At 42.7% G+C, this 17,983-nt stretch overlaps 1 protein-coding gene across 5 annotated transcripts in view; it reads right to left on the bottom strand.

Annotated features, from left to right (window-relative positions):
- WDFY3 (WD repeat and FYVE domain containing 3) overlaps window positions 1-17,983 on the bottom strand; it is a 140,410-nt gene that overhangs the window by 101,240 nt on the left and 21,187 nt on the right. For all 5 annotated transcript variants that reach the window (XM_042870783.1, XM_042870784.1, XM_042870785.1 and 2 more), the window contains exons 2-4: window positions 10,002-10,096; window positions 6,049-6,258; window positions 109-232 (exon numbers count right to left, since the gene is read on the bottom strand). In XM_042870783.1, coding sequence (XP_042726717.1) covers window positions 109-232; window positions 6,049-6,228 — 304 coding nt within the window. In that variant the 5' untranslated portion in view covers window positions 6,229-6,258; window positions 10,002-10,096. The remainder of the gene's footprint in view (window positions 1-108; window positions 233-6,048; window positions 6,259-10,001; window positions 10,097-17,983) is intronic.

Below are 17,983 nucleotides of genomic sequence, written 5' to 3'. Positions count from 1 at the left end.
TGCCTCATTCTCTCAGCCCTAAGAAACAGAACATGTTCTCCCTGTTAAGACTTCAATGCCCACACTTTCATCATGTACAAAAGCTCAACTTTGTGCCCCGTGCAGTACCTGTGGATTTATTTGATGCTCTCCGTCGAATTTCAGTCACCATCAATCGTGACACTTGAGTAGTGAATTGTAAGAGATCAGAAAATTTTTCTGTCATTGTACTTGGAGGAGCATTTCCAAACACCTAAAATAAAAGAAAAATAAATAGATTTTAAAAATCGCCCTCCTTATATGGATCATTATAAACTGCCACTTCTTCATTGCAAACAGGAGGTACCGCTATTGAGATCACCTTTTTGTCTGCTGCATTATTCATCCTTATACTGTTTTTTCACAATGCACATTGTAAGATATAAGTATACATGAAATTACGTCATCATAGGGAAGAAAGATCTGACAAATAAAGGGGGAAAAAGAGAACCATGAATTTTCTTGCACAACAAAAAACTCCCAGAGTGGGAAAGACCAGATTGCACACTAAGCGCTCCCACAGAACTTCCGTTTTAAGAGCAACTGTTTACTGGACGAACACATCCCATGGGGTGAACTCCAAGTACAGAATGATAAGCATGAAATATTCCAGAAGACACAAACTAGAAGTGACTATCCCAGCAAGCCCCACAGGTCCCACAGTTCCCAACACCTCATTCTCCTTTCTTGAGATCCTCCTTAACATAGACTCACAGAATGGCTGGGGTTGGAAGGGAGCTCAAGGATCATGAATCTTCAACCCCCCTGCCACATGCAGGGCCACCAACCTCCACATTTAATACTAGACCAGGGCCCCATCAACCTGGCCTTGAACACCTCCAGGGACGGAGCATCCACAACCTCTCTGAGCAGCCTGTTCCAGCACTTCACCATTCTCCCTAAAGAATTTCTCTCTGACATCCAACCTAAATCTTCCCTCCCTCAACTTAAAACCATTTCCCTTGTCCTGCGTAACACATAACATCAGTAGTCATCAACAATTTTTAAAAATTAATTGTTGCTTAATTCTACTAACTTACTCTTCATGATTAAGTATTGATAGATACTGATATATATATATATATACTGGTGTATATATATATATATATATATAGTATTAGATATTAATTATTGAAAGAAACATCCCTTCCACATTCTGGTACTATCACTTGTGTCAGTGCTGAAAAAATGCAATAGCTTTCTGAATATCTGAGCATCTTGGTACTTCTCTGTAGACTCTTTTTTTCCCCCTCTCATGGCTAATTGCATATCCTGTAAGAGCATCGCTAACAAGCCAGGGTATTTGGATAACATTTTTTTTAAAAGCTTTTTTTTTCTTTTTTTTTTTTTTAAGTAACATTTTAGATCAATCTGTCATATTCACTTCTCAACAAGGGAATGAAATCATTAACAGCACATCTGGACTCAAACGCTCTTCAGCCTTTTCTCCCCTTCTCCTTTATCGGTGCTACTGCTGCAGGTGAGCTGTTGACATATCTGAGGTCACTCAGAAGTCTGGCTTCCTCCAATGACACCCACAAAACCACAGTGAACAGGGATGCAAGGCAATTGTGGCACTGAGTAGCTCTGCAACTGACAAGTTACTCAAAAAAAGTCTAATAAGCTAGAAGATTAAATGACCTTTCTTAAGGTTATTTTCTCCAATCCTCCCCCTCCCAGTGCATTAGCAGGAGGTTGGATTTGATGATCTCTCTCTTCCAACTGCTGCAATTCTGTGATTCAATTCTGTGTGTAAAGTTTTACTTCTTACCCCTTCACTCAGTGTCAATAGCTCTGGCATGTTAGAGAACAGCCAAAAATATTTCTCCTGCCTACTTGCATTTCAAAGACATGCTGAAACAGAGCCAGAAATACAAAATTAAAATTGAACACTATTTCCGCACTATAAAAATAGTTTTCACCAGAAACTTAGGTGTTTGTCACATAGGAAATTTCAGCTGCCATTACCAATGAAGAAAGCAGCCAGAAGTCCAGTCACTGGAGGTGACTTTTGAGGTCAACTAAGAAACACCTGCAAACTGGGATTGCAAAGCAGGGAGCATTCCAGCATCTTTCACAAAACTGAAAGGCTACAAAAGGTGAGGAGGGCCCCAACGCACCCATGTTCCCTGCCATGACCTACTCAAGACCAGTCGGACTAGAACACACACTGGCAGAGTACCTTACTATCGCTTACCACTTAAAGCTCAGACCAAGGAAAGAAGAAAATGGATGGGCACACTGTCTGACTTAAGATGGCTAATTGCCAGCAGATGATAGGAAAGGCAGAGTGTTCACAGCTGCAACACAAGGCTGACTGAGGAGATCTAGGTTGGAATGTTTTGCCTCACAACCGAGGTTGCACTAAAATAAGCATGTTGGCATACTCCTTGACTAAAGGCAGTAACATACATGGAACAGGACACAAAGCATTTTAACAGCGAGTCGTCTTTAATACAAAAGGTGCGCTTCTTCCCAGAAAATTTAAGCAATTTATTGTATTCAAACATCACTTATTCAATATATTAGCCTCTCCATCCATCCATTCACTTCTTTCATATACCTCAGGAGCTTTAGTAGCACATAGCAGCACAAGGTGCTGCACCACACCGTTTCTGAGAACTGAGCTCATATGGATGCAGATCTCTGAAAGGAGGCTTTTGAAAACTTTTCCAGAGGACAAAAATTTCATGATTATGTACTGATTTAGCTTTTTGTTAAGTCATGATTCGATATTTCACAAGCCTCCCTGAACAATGAGAAAACAAATGTTCCAAGCACCCATTCATTAGCAAAAGTAAGACAGTTTAGGCTGCAGCAAGCTTCAGACATCCACATCCACATAAACAGAAGGCTGCTCTTGCGCCTCTGGATGTACTGATTAATAATCCTCAAAATAATCAGATCAAACCTCATTCCACACAACACTTCAGTTATCTCTGCCAAATCAATCAGTCCTAGGTGGTTAAGCAAATAAGCACCTGATCCATTAGCTGGCTGATGCTGGCCACATGCAGGCCCACGTGATGCAGGCTAACGCCTCACCTTAGATCACTGCATCCAGTAGAAATCACCATTGTGTGCTTGGCTTATGGCAGCAGTACTAGAAGTACCCAATCTACCTTATACAAAGTAACTGAAGGATTCGGGATCTGATTCAACCAAGCTATTAACTGATACCATGAAATGTTTGCAGCTATTATCTTTCAGAAACAAGATTCTTTAAAAATGTTTTGATGTTTCCTTTCAACAGAAGCAGGTCTCACAGGAAAGCCACCTCCAAATTTAGCGTCCATCAAGCCATCTCAGAATCAACATTTACCAGTTCTTCCACTGAACATTCTGTGTAAGGCTTGTAATTAAAAGAAATATTTCACCCCTTCTATTATTTTTTTTTATTTCAATCAGCTTCTGACTTTGCCTTTGTCTGTCTTGCTAAGCTAGTGGGATTTTCCCAACATACGCAGCTGATACTCCAAAAAACACAAGGTTAGATAAGCCAAGAAAGCCACCTGCAGACTTTAGGAGTAATCCTCAAAAGAAGGCAGCATTAACCAGCAGCCTAGAAAAGAGAAACTACAGAAGTCAAAATAAACAGATGACATTGCAATTCTTCAACCTCTTGCACACAAGACGACAAGAATGAATTTGTGCAAAAGGCAAGGGGAAAAAAACCTGCAGTAGATGAGATTTGAGTGAAATCAGTTTTGTTTGTGCTACACTAACAGTTTGTTGACAACTCATAATGGTTATCAGTGCCTACACAATTAGGAAGAAAAAGAGCACAAATACTACGTGCTTTCAACACTGCACCACACAAAGGTTCTGAATTTACAGAGGTTGGAAAACAAAGGGACCACATCTGACAAAGGCCTCCATTTGAGGCTAGAAGGATAACTTCAGTATAAAGTTCACCAAGGAAAGGAAACTAAAGGTTCTTCAGGATTTAGAAAACTAAGATCCTACCAAAGTTCAGTGACGTACAGTGGAGGAGAGACATGCATGATTTAGGGAAGGAAAACCTGAAAAAACAGGGAAAAGACTAGCCAAAATGCCTTCCTACAAACGGAAACAGCAGAAGACATGCATACCATCTTGAAATCTTTAGATTTGGTGTCTGAGAACAGGTAGGCAAGAGCTGATTGTGACTAGAAAGAAATTTACAGTTAGTGGTTTGTTGTTTTTTGTTTTTTTTTTTTTCAGGACACTTGTTCAACATAAGTTGAACAAGAATAGGTGAGTGAGAACAAATGATGCAAAGACATGGGACAACTAAAATTGAGATGTAGCAGGATTAAGAAGGGACAAAGATCTATGAGGTGGAAAGGCAGGAGAGTTGGAAGAAAGTGGAGTAATTAAGAGAAATTTTAAACTTCCTTTTTATCAAGCCTAATTAAAGACTTCTCTACATAAGCAGGACACTGATTGCTGTACCATATTCCTGCAAACTCAGCTGTATCACCAACTGGGGGGTTCTGTAAGTACAGTGCTACAACTAAGCACTACCAGGGCCCAGGAACAAACAGTTTCTTTGCCTGCAGATTACAATGCAGTGCTGAAGTGAGTACGGGGGATATCCTCCCCTCTCAGAAGTATCAGCCACCTGAAACCACCAGAGGGAGAATTCCAGGTGTAACTGCAACAAAATGTTATTCACAGGCTCAAGCCGATTCCACTGTGCACATTTGTAAAAAAAAAAAAAAAAAAAAAGCAAAACAAAACAAAAAATTAAGAAAGTTCATGGCTAGAGGGCATACAATCCAGGCAGATAAATTAAGGAGGAAGTGGGTGAGCCGAATTTTTTTCTCCAAGACTCACACAACAGGTTACCTGCAGCACTGGGAATAAGACCCGGGGCAACAGAACGACACTTGGGGGGGCTTATCTACTGAAGCCTGAAAATCCTATTACCACTACATCTAGACAAGGATTGCTTTTTCTACACAACATGCAAGCAGTCCAATGTGTAACACCATCAAAAGCCATATGTTCAGCAAAACATCTATCTAGAAAAAGAATTGGTTTTCCAATCAAGTTTTTCCCTTGTATAGCTTAATCAATGATTCTACTTCTCCACAGCAGCACACACAACCAGAAATCCTTCATTCAAGAAGAGATTCAGTAATAAGAGCTCAGGTCACAGCAGGAAAAAGATAAATGTAGATCTCTGTATCTCTGTACTGCTCAATCAAGAGCCTAAAGCTACTATCGAAGTTATTAGGCTCAATGAAGCGGCAAAGGAACTAAAAGGCATACAAGGCATGGAGAGGATTTAGCTCCTATCAGTGCCAGTGGCAGCAGTCACAGCCCTGCTCCAAGCCATCTCAGTGCCTGAGCACAGGAGGCAGTAAAACAGGAATGTCACTGCACATGCAGCTATTGGATCCTCGCTGAAATCCAACTTGCCCAAGAAGAGTAAAACAGATTCACATTGGAAAAAGGCTGCGAGGGCAATGGGAATAGAGAATTTATCACATAAGAGAAAATAAAAAACATTCAGCTTACACAGTGTTGCAAAATCATACCTGACAAGAGAGAGCATGACTGTTTTCTCTAAATATGCATTAATACAGTGAGGGTCAAGAAGGGAGAAGCGTGATTTAGGCTCAGGAACAGTGCTGACACACAAACAAATGGCTACAAATTTGCCACAACTAAGCTTAAGTTAGAATCACCTCTAAAAGAGAATAAAGACTGCAGCAGCAGACAACTTCACCCTGGAGAACATCTCATAAGGTACTGTTTCCCAGAAGATAAAGGTGCCTACAAAGACAGTAAGGTGTGCAGGAAAGCTGTCTGAATCTACATCCCACCATGGGCTGCATCTCAGAAACAGTCCTGACAGAAGAAAATCTCCAACGATGGGTTCATCCACTTACACAACAATACATGAGGAAAAGATGGAAAAAAAACACAGGATGCCAACGAAAGAGCAAGTTCCATTCTGCTAGAACCAGAGGTCCTGAGGAAACACAATAAGAGCAGCTGGTTACAATAAAGCAAAAGTCTCTCACAGACTCTCTGGCTTACCCTGTTAAATACCGGCAGCATCATGTACAGTTTTTCCTCCTGTTCTTTCTGGGTCATATGCCGGGGAGGGTGGCAGAGCTCTGTGAAGAGGCGCCGCAGGTGCATCAGCCCCAGCGCATTGTCCTGGGGGCTGCACTCCTCCTGCCGGGGCCGGCCCATGATCCTCTTCACCATATTCATCCTGACTGGCTTCTGGAGCTCCCCTGCGTCCTGTGCAGAAACAAACACAAACCATTGAGTCCAAGAAAGTCAGGAGCCATCCCATAGCAGCTTGTAAATGCACAGCAGCCCCTCTTGCAGCAAAGTTCCATGCCACAGTTAGCACTGTTAGGTAACTGTACGTGCCAGGAATTGATGAGCACGTGCCTGCAGGGTTTGAAGCAAACAGCTTGCAACAGGGCAACACCCAACACCCTCCAGCACCAATCACAGCTGCACAGCAAAACACTTCGGTGCAGTTTCTGAGATGGTTTTGTGATTCTTCAATGCTCATCTCAGAGCAGTTAGAGAAATACAATTGACATGTTGCAAAGCATTCTCAAAATAATTCTAGAATACAATTAGTACCAGTTCTATACGTTACACTGTACCCAAACAAGGCCTAAACACCTTGGACATCGACTTCATCAATACAAAGGCACACGTAGGTTTTTTTTTTTCCCCTTGACTTCCGTAGGGCAAGCAGACACTGCCTTCCTACAGACTTATTGCTGACCTCACACCATAGCTGTCCAATGCACAGGAAAGCTCCTCTCACCATCTCCCTCCTGGAGCACAAGTAGCTCACTGTAACAGTTCTCACTGATACCAGTTAGCACCTGTGCGCAGCCCTGCACTATTCTGCAAAGCAACGTGGGCCAATCTCTTCTGTACCTGAGACTGAAGTCTGAACAAGGATCTCAGAAGGGAATTGAGTGGCTCAGAGTAGATAAATCACTCAGATGTAGCCTGTTGTACGCTACTGCAAAAGGGACCGTTGCCCTGCTCACCTTCAGGTATGGGAAGGAGTGAAGGGGAACAGAAAATGATTTCTACAGGTGAATTTATGGAGACCAAAAATGAAAGAGTCAATGGAATTACAGCGTCCACTTCTCAGTGCTTAAAGACTGTTGAAAAACTGAAGAAGGTCAGTAAAAGCGATAAAAATTATTCAAGGATAGAAAATGCCTTACAGCAAGAAATGTCAAGAAGTTGATCTAGTTAAATTACCAAAAAAAGAGGTCATCATGAAGGGTCAATTATGAAAAGGAGAAGTGATTATACCAAAGGTGCTGTGACTGGAATAACAGAGGGAAATACCAGTTACTGAGGAACCATTAAATCCAGAGACAAAGTCATCAGAGAGCAGCTGGGAAAAAAAAAAAAAAAAAAAAAAAAAAAGAGAGGGGAGGAACACCTCATTACAAACTAGAATGAAGTTTCTAATACTGAAGATAATTAACCAACTGCTGGTAGGAGAAATTTAACAAGAATAACTACATCTTCGGCCTAAACCAAGATGAAATACCCTTCTGGAATGTATCGGTAAAACTGTATTTTAATCTCAGGTTAAAAAAAAAAATTAAAAAAAAAAAAAAAGATTGAATACAGTGGCATAAAACCGGCTACGAATACTGTGGTATAAAAAATACACCAAAAAAAAACCCCAAAAAACGAATCAAGAAGCCACTAAAAAAACATCTAAGCTTTTCTAACATACATCCCAGCAACTGTAGCCAGCCTAAGCTGGAAATCTGCACTGACCTTTCACATTTCAAGAGAAATGATACAAAAGTGGCTGTGGTCTTTTACCATGCTATCCTCAAGATATAACAGGTTACAGACTTCAGGTCAGGAAGATACATGCAATATAAGATGAAATAAATAGGACAGGATAAGAGGTAACAGGCTTAAGCTGCACTAGGGGAGGTTCAGGTTGGATATTAGGAGATACTTCTTCTCAAAAAGAGCAGTGAGGCATTGGCACAGGCTGCCCAGGGAGGTGACGCCGTCACTGCCCCCGGAGGTGCTCTTAGGAACTGTGGAGATGTGGCACTGAGGGAGGATGTGGTCAGTGGGCATGGTGGGGATGGGTTGGGGTTGGAGTAGATTACCTTAGTGGTCTTTTCCAACTTGTATGATCCTATGAAACAGCACAGTTCCTGGAGGAACCCCAAACTCTTTCCCAAACTGTTCAGATTGGGAGTTCTTCTCACGTTATGACAGCAGGATAATTGATCTAAATGAAATATGGAATACTGCACCTGAGACAAAACTTTGCTGCCTGAGCAGTGGTGGGGGAGGGAAGGAAGCTCTATTTTAGTGTTACTAAACTCCTTCATAGATGATCTTGAAATTTCTTTTAGTGACTCACACAATACTGATAACTCCATATACAATACACAGAAGACGTTGTCATTCCACCCACCACTGCTGTTGACTTTTGCTAGTTCTGCCAGTTCTTCTATTAAATCAGCAATATCCTGTGACTTCATTTAGCCTAAGCACACACTGAGGATGGCAGTTTGCACTACTTCAGCCACACAACTGTACTTCAAGAATTGGCTATACTAGCATTGTCCAAGAAGTCCAACTTAATGGTGTGTGCTGTATGTACTACTCTTGGAATTATACTGGAAACAAGTCCCATTGTATTTCTGTCAGAAAACAGGTGAGCAGGGGCTCTATGCAACAGCATCACTGAGAAGTGAATATATATCTGAGGCATTCTTTCAAATTTCATTTTTTTTTCACTCCAAATATAGTCTATTTTTATTATTGTGGAAATACAGGAAGATAACCTGAATTAGGTCTCAAGATATATGAGAAGGACAATTCATTATTCACAGAAGGTAAAGCTTCCTTACTGTGGATCTGAATAACAGTACTTATTTATCCTATTTCAACATTGAGATGTTTAAGCTCATCTAAAATTTTTTTTTTAAATACTGGGAGAAATGGTGCACAAGAAATACTGCACTGGGAAGGAGTACAGCTGTTTGCTGAGTGTAAGAACAAGCACTGGTTGGGATTATACCCCACACAAACATTTTGACTGGAGTTGCTTGTTTTGTCTTATGACCACCAACAGAAAGCAGTACACCTCAACCTTTCACTGCCAACAGAGCGTCCAGAACAAAGGCACTCCCTATTGTACCACCTGAAAACATCTGCACCATCTTCTTCCAGCCAGCACCACACATGACTTGGATTCAGCTCTAAGGCTGATATTCTCCTTTATGTCATAAACTATTCTAGAATTTGCAGTAATAGCCACAGCCCCTGTTTGCATCTGCTTACTCAAAGCACGTAGAAATTGATGAATGTTGCACAGCCAAAGTCTACACCACCCTGCATCTCCTGCATCACCCCACACTGTCATAGTGCTGATACCCAAAGGCCATCAGTGGGAAGCATTTGGAAGCCAAATCCAACAATGCACTGGGGCTCCGTAAGCAGTACTTCAGGAAGGCTTGATCAGAAGAACAAACTGAGCCCACCCAGGTCGTACTTTCCTGTGCCAACTCCATTCACAGACACTGCACAGAGCAGCAGAGATGACGGATGCCACACACTCCCAAAACACTTGAAATCCATTTGCAGAGGTGAAGGCAACCTTTAGCAGTGCAAGGTTTGCAGTGGGCCAGGTCAGCACACGTTGCATTCTGGGCACCAGCACTGGGAATTCACTGTGTAAGGATGGCGAGATCTCTCCTGCTCTTCCTGTCAGCTCCTCCCAATTACACACATGTACTTTGCAGATGTATTTCCATTTGCCTTTACACAAATACATAAAAAACTAAGTTTGGTTTGAGCAAAGCAATTTTAAATTGACAGCGTTCCAATGGTGCCCATGCTAACCCTGTTTCTAAGACAGCAAACCAAGTGCCTCACACAGGACCTGGGGAGGAGTGTGGCAGTTACAAACCAAAAGGTTGTTTCTGCAGACACTCTCTGGTACTCACAGCACTGACCTCTATAGCATTCCTGGGATCGGGGCTAACAGCCTCAGGAAAACAGAGCCCATTCCTTTCTGAGGTTCCTCTTCAATAGCAATGCTGTCCATTCACTGGGGAAGGTAAGGAAAGAACAGAGGTTAGAACACAAACATGCCAATAATAGCAGAGCTTTGCTATGCTGCAAAGAGCTGTTGCTCCTAGGATACCTGTGAGAGCCATGATTTCAGCTCTGATTCCCAACCTGCCATGTTCAGCACCGTCAGTGTAGGTACCTATGCCATATACAGACATATCCCACATCAACAAGGAAAACCTCGTAGCAACACAAACATACACTTAGTGAATTTTATTTTGTACAGTAAAAATAACAAAGATTTTAGGAGGAAAAAAAAAAAACAACACAGAAGTGAAAAACAGCAGTATATGATCACTATGCCTTCAGAAGACTTTGCCAGAGAGGCAGCATTCACACAGCTCTTGGCTCAAAAGGATGTGGTGCTTAATAACTATACAGTGTTTTGATCCAACCTCACCGCAAGCATTGAAAATAGAACTCAACTTGTTGGCAAGTTCATGAGCTCAGCAGTAACAGCCACACCTTTGCATATCATGAACAAGTTCTTTGGTTAGGATCTATTATTTTTTATTTTTAAATACAGTCAATGGAAATCTTACGTATGGGCTGCAGATTAGAACAAACTGCATTTAGACCAGGCTTAATTAGCACTGCCTATATTGCCAAAGCTCAACTGACCAGTTGTTGTACTGCAAGCACCCAAACTCTGTGAGCTTGCTTGAGCAGAAATCAGAGTGCAGCATCAGCAGTTCCTCCGGCATAAAACATAAAACAACAAATCGCTGTTAGGAAGTGAAACCACATAGACAGCTTCTGACCCCCCTTCCACAAGCATTACTTACTCAGCGTGAAATAAGAAACAGAATCCTGTGGGAGCACCTATTTGGGTCTGCACACACCAAGCTGCCTGTTCTATGAACACTTTCCACAGCATGCATGAAGCACCTTGTCTCCTAAAGTCTTGATCCCTTATACTGCCCTACTTCTGTATTAGAAGTGCATCAGGGCCACGCTGACCTAAGAAATACTTGGTCACAGAATGGGACCACAGTCCCAAAACCAAAAGGCACATGGGACAGAAGGAGCTGTATGAACATATCCCACAGGAGCTGAACAGCTCTCAGTGCCAAAAATAAACCACTCCCACTTTATGTCAACTAATCTTTAGCATCAGACAAACTCAAATGCTCTCTGTTGTCATCGGCAGAATCACCAACAGTGGCTGCAAAGCCAATGGCACGCCCTATTTATTCCACAACAACAAGCAGAGAAAAAGAAGAAGGCAGCTCAGAAAAATATGAATTTTGAGTATGCCAGAAGTTTGACATCATCAGAAGCGTAACTAAATCAAACAACACTACAGCTCAGTTTCCAGCATCCTGGCCACAACAGCAATGCTCTGTGAGCAGCCGGCACAGCTCAGGCTCTATCGGCCTCTCCACATTCCCCCTCCAGGGAAGTGAGGTGGCCCACACATATCCGAGCACACAGAGAGCAGGGACAGACAGCAGCACTGTCTTCCCAGCATGCCAGACATGGACAAAAACAGCGCCACACATTCTGAGAAAGCAGAACCACTTCTGACCAATCGCCACAGCATGGCCTGGCCTGCTTCCTTGGTTCCTCCCATGTCTCCTCTGTAAAGGATCAACATGTCTGGGAAATGCAATGGTACAGCAAGTGCAGAAAACAAAACCCTTCCTCTTCATCGTTGAGGCAAGGATCTGTGTTCTCCCAACAATCCAGACTCACATTCATCCATCTTAAAGGATCATTTGGGCACACAGCAAACAGCCCTATCCATCTACGCCCGCCCCTTGTGGGCACAACAGAGTTCCCCTAGTCTAACAGCAGGCACCTAAGGGATTCTGCAGCCATTCTACATATGGACCTTCTGAGGCAGCCTCAGCCACTGACTGAGTGCCAAGCAGAGAAGCAAGGCAATACTGAATAGGGCTGCACTGTTCCAGGTATACGAGGAGCAGAGACGTGGCATCTCACTTGCTGCTGACAGCTCTCTCCTTGGCAACCTCAAATGTCCCACAGGGCTCTGACACCCAATACTGAAGAGGAGCACACAAAGACTCCAACTGGCCATTCAGCAATAGAAGTCTTCTCATAACCATTTTGGAAATGTGTAAGTAGGAATTATGTTCTGAAAAAGGAAATGGCGTGCAACACTATTACAGGATGTCACCAGGTTTCTGTCTGCTGAACACAACACTACCTCTGTGATCCCTCACCCACCAGAGCACATCCTCACCTATGCGTGCACATGCAGGGCACGGTTCAGCAGAGCAGGTGCCAGCACCATGGAGAATCCAACATCGTATCTCCTGACTTTATTTCCATGGCTCACCACTGACCTCTGGCAGTGAGCACATCTTCTATTTTCCAGAAATCAGGTGTCGTTCAGGAAAAAAAAGCTTCAGTGTCTAAAACACCTCTGCTCCCATGCAAGCCCTGCATAAAGCTCCTGCTGCACTGTAGTGTGACCTCTGAGTTCAAGGAGTGATAACGTATCATTTCCAATCACTTTCCCAAAGCATAGAATTGGGGTGGTCTGCTTGAACAGGACCGATAAAACCCTAACTGATACTTCACAGTAATTTTCAGAAGAGTTCAGGCTGACAGGCACTCCTTGAGGAGCTTACTTGCACAGTTTGAATGATTATGTACAGTTATTCCTTCTCCTATCAAAAATGCTTTTCCAGCAGATGAATACGATTTTTCTTCTGGTGTTATTTAAACCACACAATGCATTGGTCAGTACGTATTAAATTTAAAGCACTTTTTGTTACTTTAAAAACAACAGAAACAAAGGCCAATTGAACTTTGACTATGGCATTTCCAAACATTTTTCTTTAGAACTGGTAGTGATAAGTATAAATTCATGTCCAACGATGCAGAAGTGATTTCTGGCTTGGATAGTGCCTATGAGCTGTCACTACTTCTTCCTCCCTGTCCATTTCAGTACTTTGCTTGCTTTGACACAGAACATTGGCAGCACTGCAGTGACCTCCCAAGCACAGATTTCAGTTCTAATTTTGCAGAGGATCAATATCTCCCTACTTTCTAGACACTCGCTTATGAAAGTCCAAAAATCAACACAACTGCTGCTTCCCTCACCAGACACTCCACAAAAAATGCTGGATCTCAAATCACTCTGTTCTAAGGAAGAAGCAAAAAGAAAAAGAACTGCCATAAAATCCACTCATTTTTCCCCTCACGTCTGAAATCCATAAAAGAAGCACAAGCACTATCCAGTTCAGCTACATTCCCCTCACTTTACCACTTGGCAGACAAAGGAGGCTTACCAAGTTGTAACATACTGTATTGGTGCCATCACCATATAAAAATGAGAGCCCTAAAAAAGCATCACGTATTTTGTTACGTACCACAGGTGTTCAACAGAAACCTATTCAGACCTCAGCAGCCTTTTCACTACCCACTGGCACGTTCTGCCAAGTTACAAAAAGCCATGTGCGTGTTATGCCAGAGGAATGTTTTGGTTTTCTGTAGTAAGACTTGTCAGTGCAAGAAAAGCAAAGCATTGATCATAGAATCGTGGAATCTCTGAAGTTGGAAAAGACCTCCAAGATCACCCAGTCCAACCATCCACCTATCACTGATATTCCCCACTAAACCGTGTCCCTCAGTGAACGTTTCCTGAACACCTCCCGGTCGGTGATTCCACCACCTCTCTGGGCAGCCCATTCCATCACCTGACCACTCTCTAGAGAAGAAGCATTTCCTAACATCCAACCTGAATCTCCCCTAGTGCAACTTGAGGCCATTCCCTCTCGTCCTGATACTGAAGCCTGAGCTGCTGGAAATTAAATACAGCACTCGAGTGCTGGTAGCCCACATAATGGGGATTAAAACACTGCTTCTAACTGAAAGCAAAGGCATTGCAGCATTATATGCAATGCAGGTCCAACTTCTGCCTGTTCCAGCAGAAACGCACACCTAGAACACATGTCCCAGACCATGGGCAGTACAAGGGACATGAATGTACAGCACACTATTCGGACAGGCCAGGCTCAGGAGGTCAGGACCACATGCTGCCAGTAGGAGCCAGTGTCTGAATTCTCGTGGTTTGCATTCCAGTCATACTGCCAAACAGGCTCCACTGACCTCATGAACCGGGAAGATGAAGGAGGAAAATGCATCCCAGCACACAGTTCACCTTCTCATAGACAGAGCCCAGAGGTTTACAGCAGAAAACACCAAAAACGACAGAGGAGCCTACTGACATTTATCATCATAGTCTCTTAAACATTTCTTACCAAATATTACCTCATCCACCTTCAACTTAGCACAGAACGTGGCAATCCGTAACTCAGTGTTGTCCCTCTTACCAAGAGCTGGAGTAACGCAGCTCAGAAAGCAGGGAACACAAGAAGGATTGTACCAGATAGGGCAAGGAACATCCCACACACCCCACAGCCAAACGCCACCACTGCCTGAAACACAACGTTACCAGCACAGAGGAGGGGATCTTGCATGCTCTGGTCTCAATCTCAGACATCACTGCCATATGACTGTGCGACAATTCTGTGCTCTCTCTGAGCTCCAAACGTATACATAAGCACTGATAAGCACTGTAGCCATGTTAAGCCTCTGCTTTTCATACACAGTTGCAAATACACTGCCTGATGCCAGTTATAACTGAACTAAAGATAACGCAAATGCCTCAGCTGGTATTCCCTACAACAGTATTTGGGGAAGGGGGGTAGGGAGATGGGAAGCAAGCTATTCCAAATCCAGAGGCAACCTCAAAACACTTCCAAATTCAACTGCAGAAGGGAGGATGACAACAAAAGGGGTCATAATGGCCAAGTATTACAGCCAGCTTCCCAGATACAACTGCTAAGCATTGCTCCCTGTCACTGAACTCACTCATGAGTGACAAAAAAAAAACCAAACACAAAACAGCCAAACCCTCCTCAAATGATGCTGCATTCACCAGATAGGCCCCACGTCCTCCTATGCCTTTCAAGCAATTCTCACGTATTCCAGAAAGATCCCAATCTTGCATGGGTTTTACTTCAGCCAGATTCATCTCGACACTGTAAAGCATGGAGAAGATAAACGCAAGGCATTGATGAGGTAAAACAAAAGGAGCCATAACCTTACAGAGCTGCATTCATGTCTCCCCCAGAAGCAGCCCATATGCAGAGGCAAAACAACAACACACAACTTCCACGCTTTGGCACATTAGGCTTCACGAGCAATGAAAGTTAAACACTATCAACTCAGACTTTTAAAAAGGAACATGGAAGTCAAGGAAACAAAGCAGGTCTCATTCAGTTTGGGCAAGTTCCATGGGACAGCCTAGGTCTTGCCTCAGTGTTGATGCAGTCACTGAAAGAGTCACAAAGATGTAATGCAACCCCTGATCTCTATGCCACTGCAAGGAAGAAGAAATGCTCCACCAGTTGAGCACTTACATTAAGCCAAGGCCAAAACTACACTGGAAAAAGGAATAAGAAAATTTTAGCGCTCGCTCAATGTTATTTTGCTCTTTAATTACTTCCTAATTAAATTTGCAAGCTTTGATAATATCTACATTTCTATAAGCTGATGCTCCAAATGGAAATAAATGCTAATTCCCTCTCAAAATGAACCATCAAAAACTTGTACATTTAAATAAATTAGGAAAATTCATTTCAAGTTGTCTTCAGAATATTCTCACGTACTGCATTCAATCCCTAATTTACAAAACTCCCTGCCAAGGAGACATTAATCCACTATCACTCAGGCTGCCTTCTGCTCTTATGAGCAAAAAATGTGCTTTTTGAACAGAGAAATCAGAACCTGTCAGGATTAAGAAACTCACCTCAAGATGCTCTCCATATAGATACATTAAATTGACTTGAACATCACTTGCAGCATTAAACTTAAATTAATTACACTGCTTGAAAGCGAGCATTAAGCTTTTAAGTAGAGGTTTTCAAATTCAGTAATTAGGTCTTATTACAGTACTGACTCCTATCATGGAAATGCTGGCTATTCTTTGTATTTAAGAACAGAACAACACAAGTTGGAAGTCATCCACGAAGGTGAAATGCTCCAACCTTGGCTCGGCACAGGGTCAGCTCAGCTCAGGTTGCTTGGAGCCACGCTGAACTCCAAGCATCTCCAAGGAAATCGCACTGCTTCTCTGAGAAATGAGCTGCTTGGCTGCTATCACAGTGGAGGTGGAAATTTTTGTTGTGTTATTTACCTTGCCAAGTGCCCCTCATCTCTGTGCAAGAGGTGCACCCAAGAGGTTGGACAGGCAAGCTTTCTACAGTGGTCATCCCTTCTGAAATCAAGGTTAGCAGTGATGTACATACTTGAAGTTGATCAAATACCCAGAGAAGACATAAATTAGACCAATCAAATACACATTCAAACAACAACTCTGTTACTTAAACAACCCTTAATATCGTGTATGAAAGAATTTAAAAAAAAAAATCTTCCTGAACAAACATAACATTCAGCTTCATCAAATCAGAATCCAGTAAAATAGAGAGGGATTCTGTTCATTTCAGAAAGTTAATGCCCTGCTAATCCTTTAGCTCTCCACAGAAATAAATACATATATAAACCCTTTGGACACAGAGACAAGCCCTGATTACCTAAATTTCTGAAACCTGGAGGTCAGCTATCTCCCTGAGGACAGAAACTCAGGCAGCTTTGATGATATTTTGAAGAGTTGCAAAACAATTTTAGGTGCTATTTTATAACATCTTGGGGTCACAGCAGGATGCTATTTCTCTGTTTCAGTAAGAAGCGTTTAAGTTGTTCCAAATAATACACACAAAAATAAGTAAAGATTTTTCCCTCTTAATTAGTGTCAACGTGCCACTTTGCTCAATACAGCCCAACTCAGTGGTGCTGTATTACATAATGTAATCGATATAACGGTATAAATTAGCTGCTAATTTGAAGCTCATATTAGTTATTTACTCTTTAATTAATCACAAAAATACAATCTCCTAACAGGGACTGAAGGCTGACCTATATTAAAAAGCCACAGGCTATCGGCAGAACAAAGATGAAGCCAGGCTCTTCACAACAACCAATGCACAGTGGGAAAATGAGACAATAGGCATAACTTGAAACAACAGAGGCTACAACTGCTTGTAAAGGAGTAGCGTTCTTCCTGAGGACAGTCATGCAAGGAATTAGTGCTAAGGAAGGAGCAGTTTGGACGAAGGGCCGGCCAGGCCACACGCAGCTCCCATCAGTGCTCCTGCTCTGGGCTCAGCACACTGCTCACACCACTTCTGGGCTTCTCTGGGGCCGGGAAGGAATTGCTTGCAGGGCAGCTTTGATTTCCGGACTGTGAGCTCACTATTTCTGGTCTGAACAACAGCCTTCCTGGTCAGCAGCCTTAGGCTTTAAGGGCATGTACTGCAAGAGATGGCTTTCCCTCTAAATAACGTGTCACTGTTCAGGGAAGGCTGTACCTCTTTTTGCTGTATACTGTTCAATGCTGTTCACTACTCAGAGTGGAAATGGCAGCAACTGAGCAAGTTGAGGGTGATGGTATATATAAATCCTAAAAATAAAGCCTCGCTTCTTTGTTTCATCATAGGCTACATCACACATCTTCAATGGTGCAGCTACCAGAGGTTTCAGTTTCCCAGCACCCACCTACGAACTAAACAGAACTAAACGTCCCAATAGCCACGTGGGCCTGCAGTGCAAAATCAGAGAGGAGCACCCAAAGTCAAAGACCACTGTCCCATTCACAGATCTCAAACCTGAAAAGAGGAATCCCACAGCCCACGCTGCTCAGCACTGGCACTCAGACTGAGGAAATTTATTTCTCCTTTAACCAAAGAGAACACAAAGGACCACACGCCTGGCTCTAAAATAAATACAAGAAGGATATGCACACAGTCGCTCCAAAAGTTATGCACAGCAC

Source organism: Lagopus leucura, unplaced genomic scaffold, assembly GCF_019238085.1.
Source record: "Lagopus leucura isolate 7727_CA_CO unplaced genomic scaffold, USGS_WTPT01 Super-Scaffold_100004, whole genome shotgun sequence".
Lineage (NCBI taxonomy): Eukaryota > Metazoa > Chordata > Aves > Galliformes > Phasianidae > Lagopus > Lagopus leucura.
This window is presented reverse-complemented; position numbering and strand designations above follow the sequence as displayed.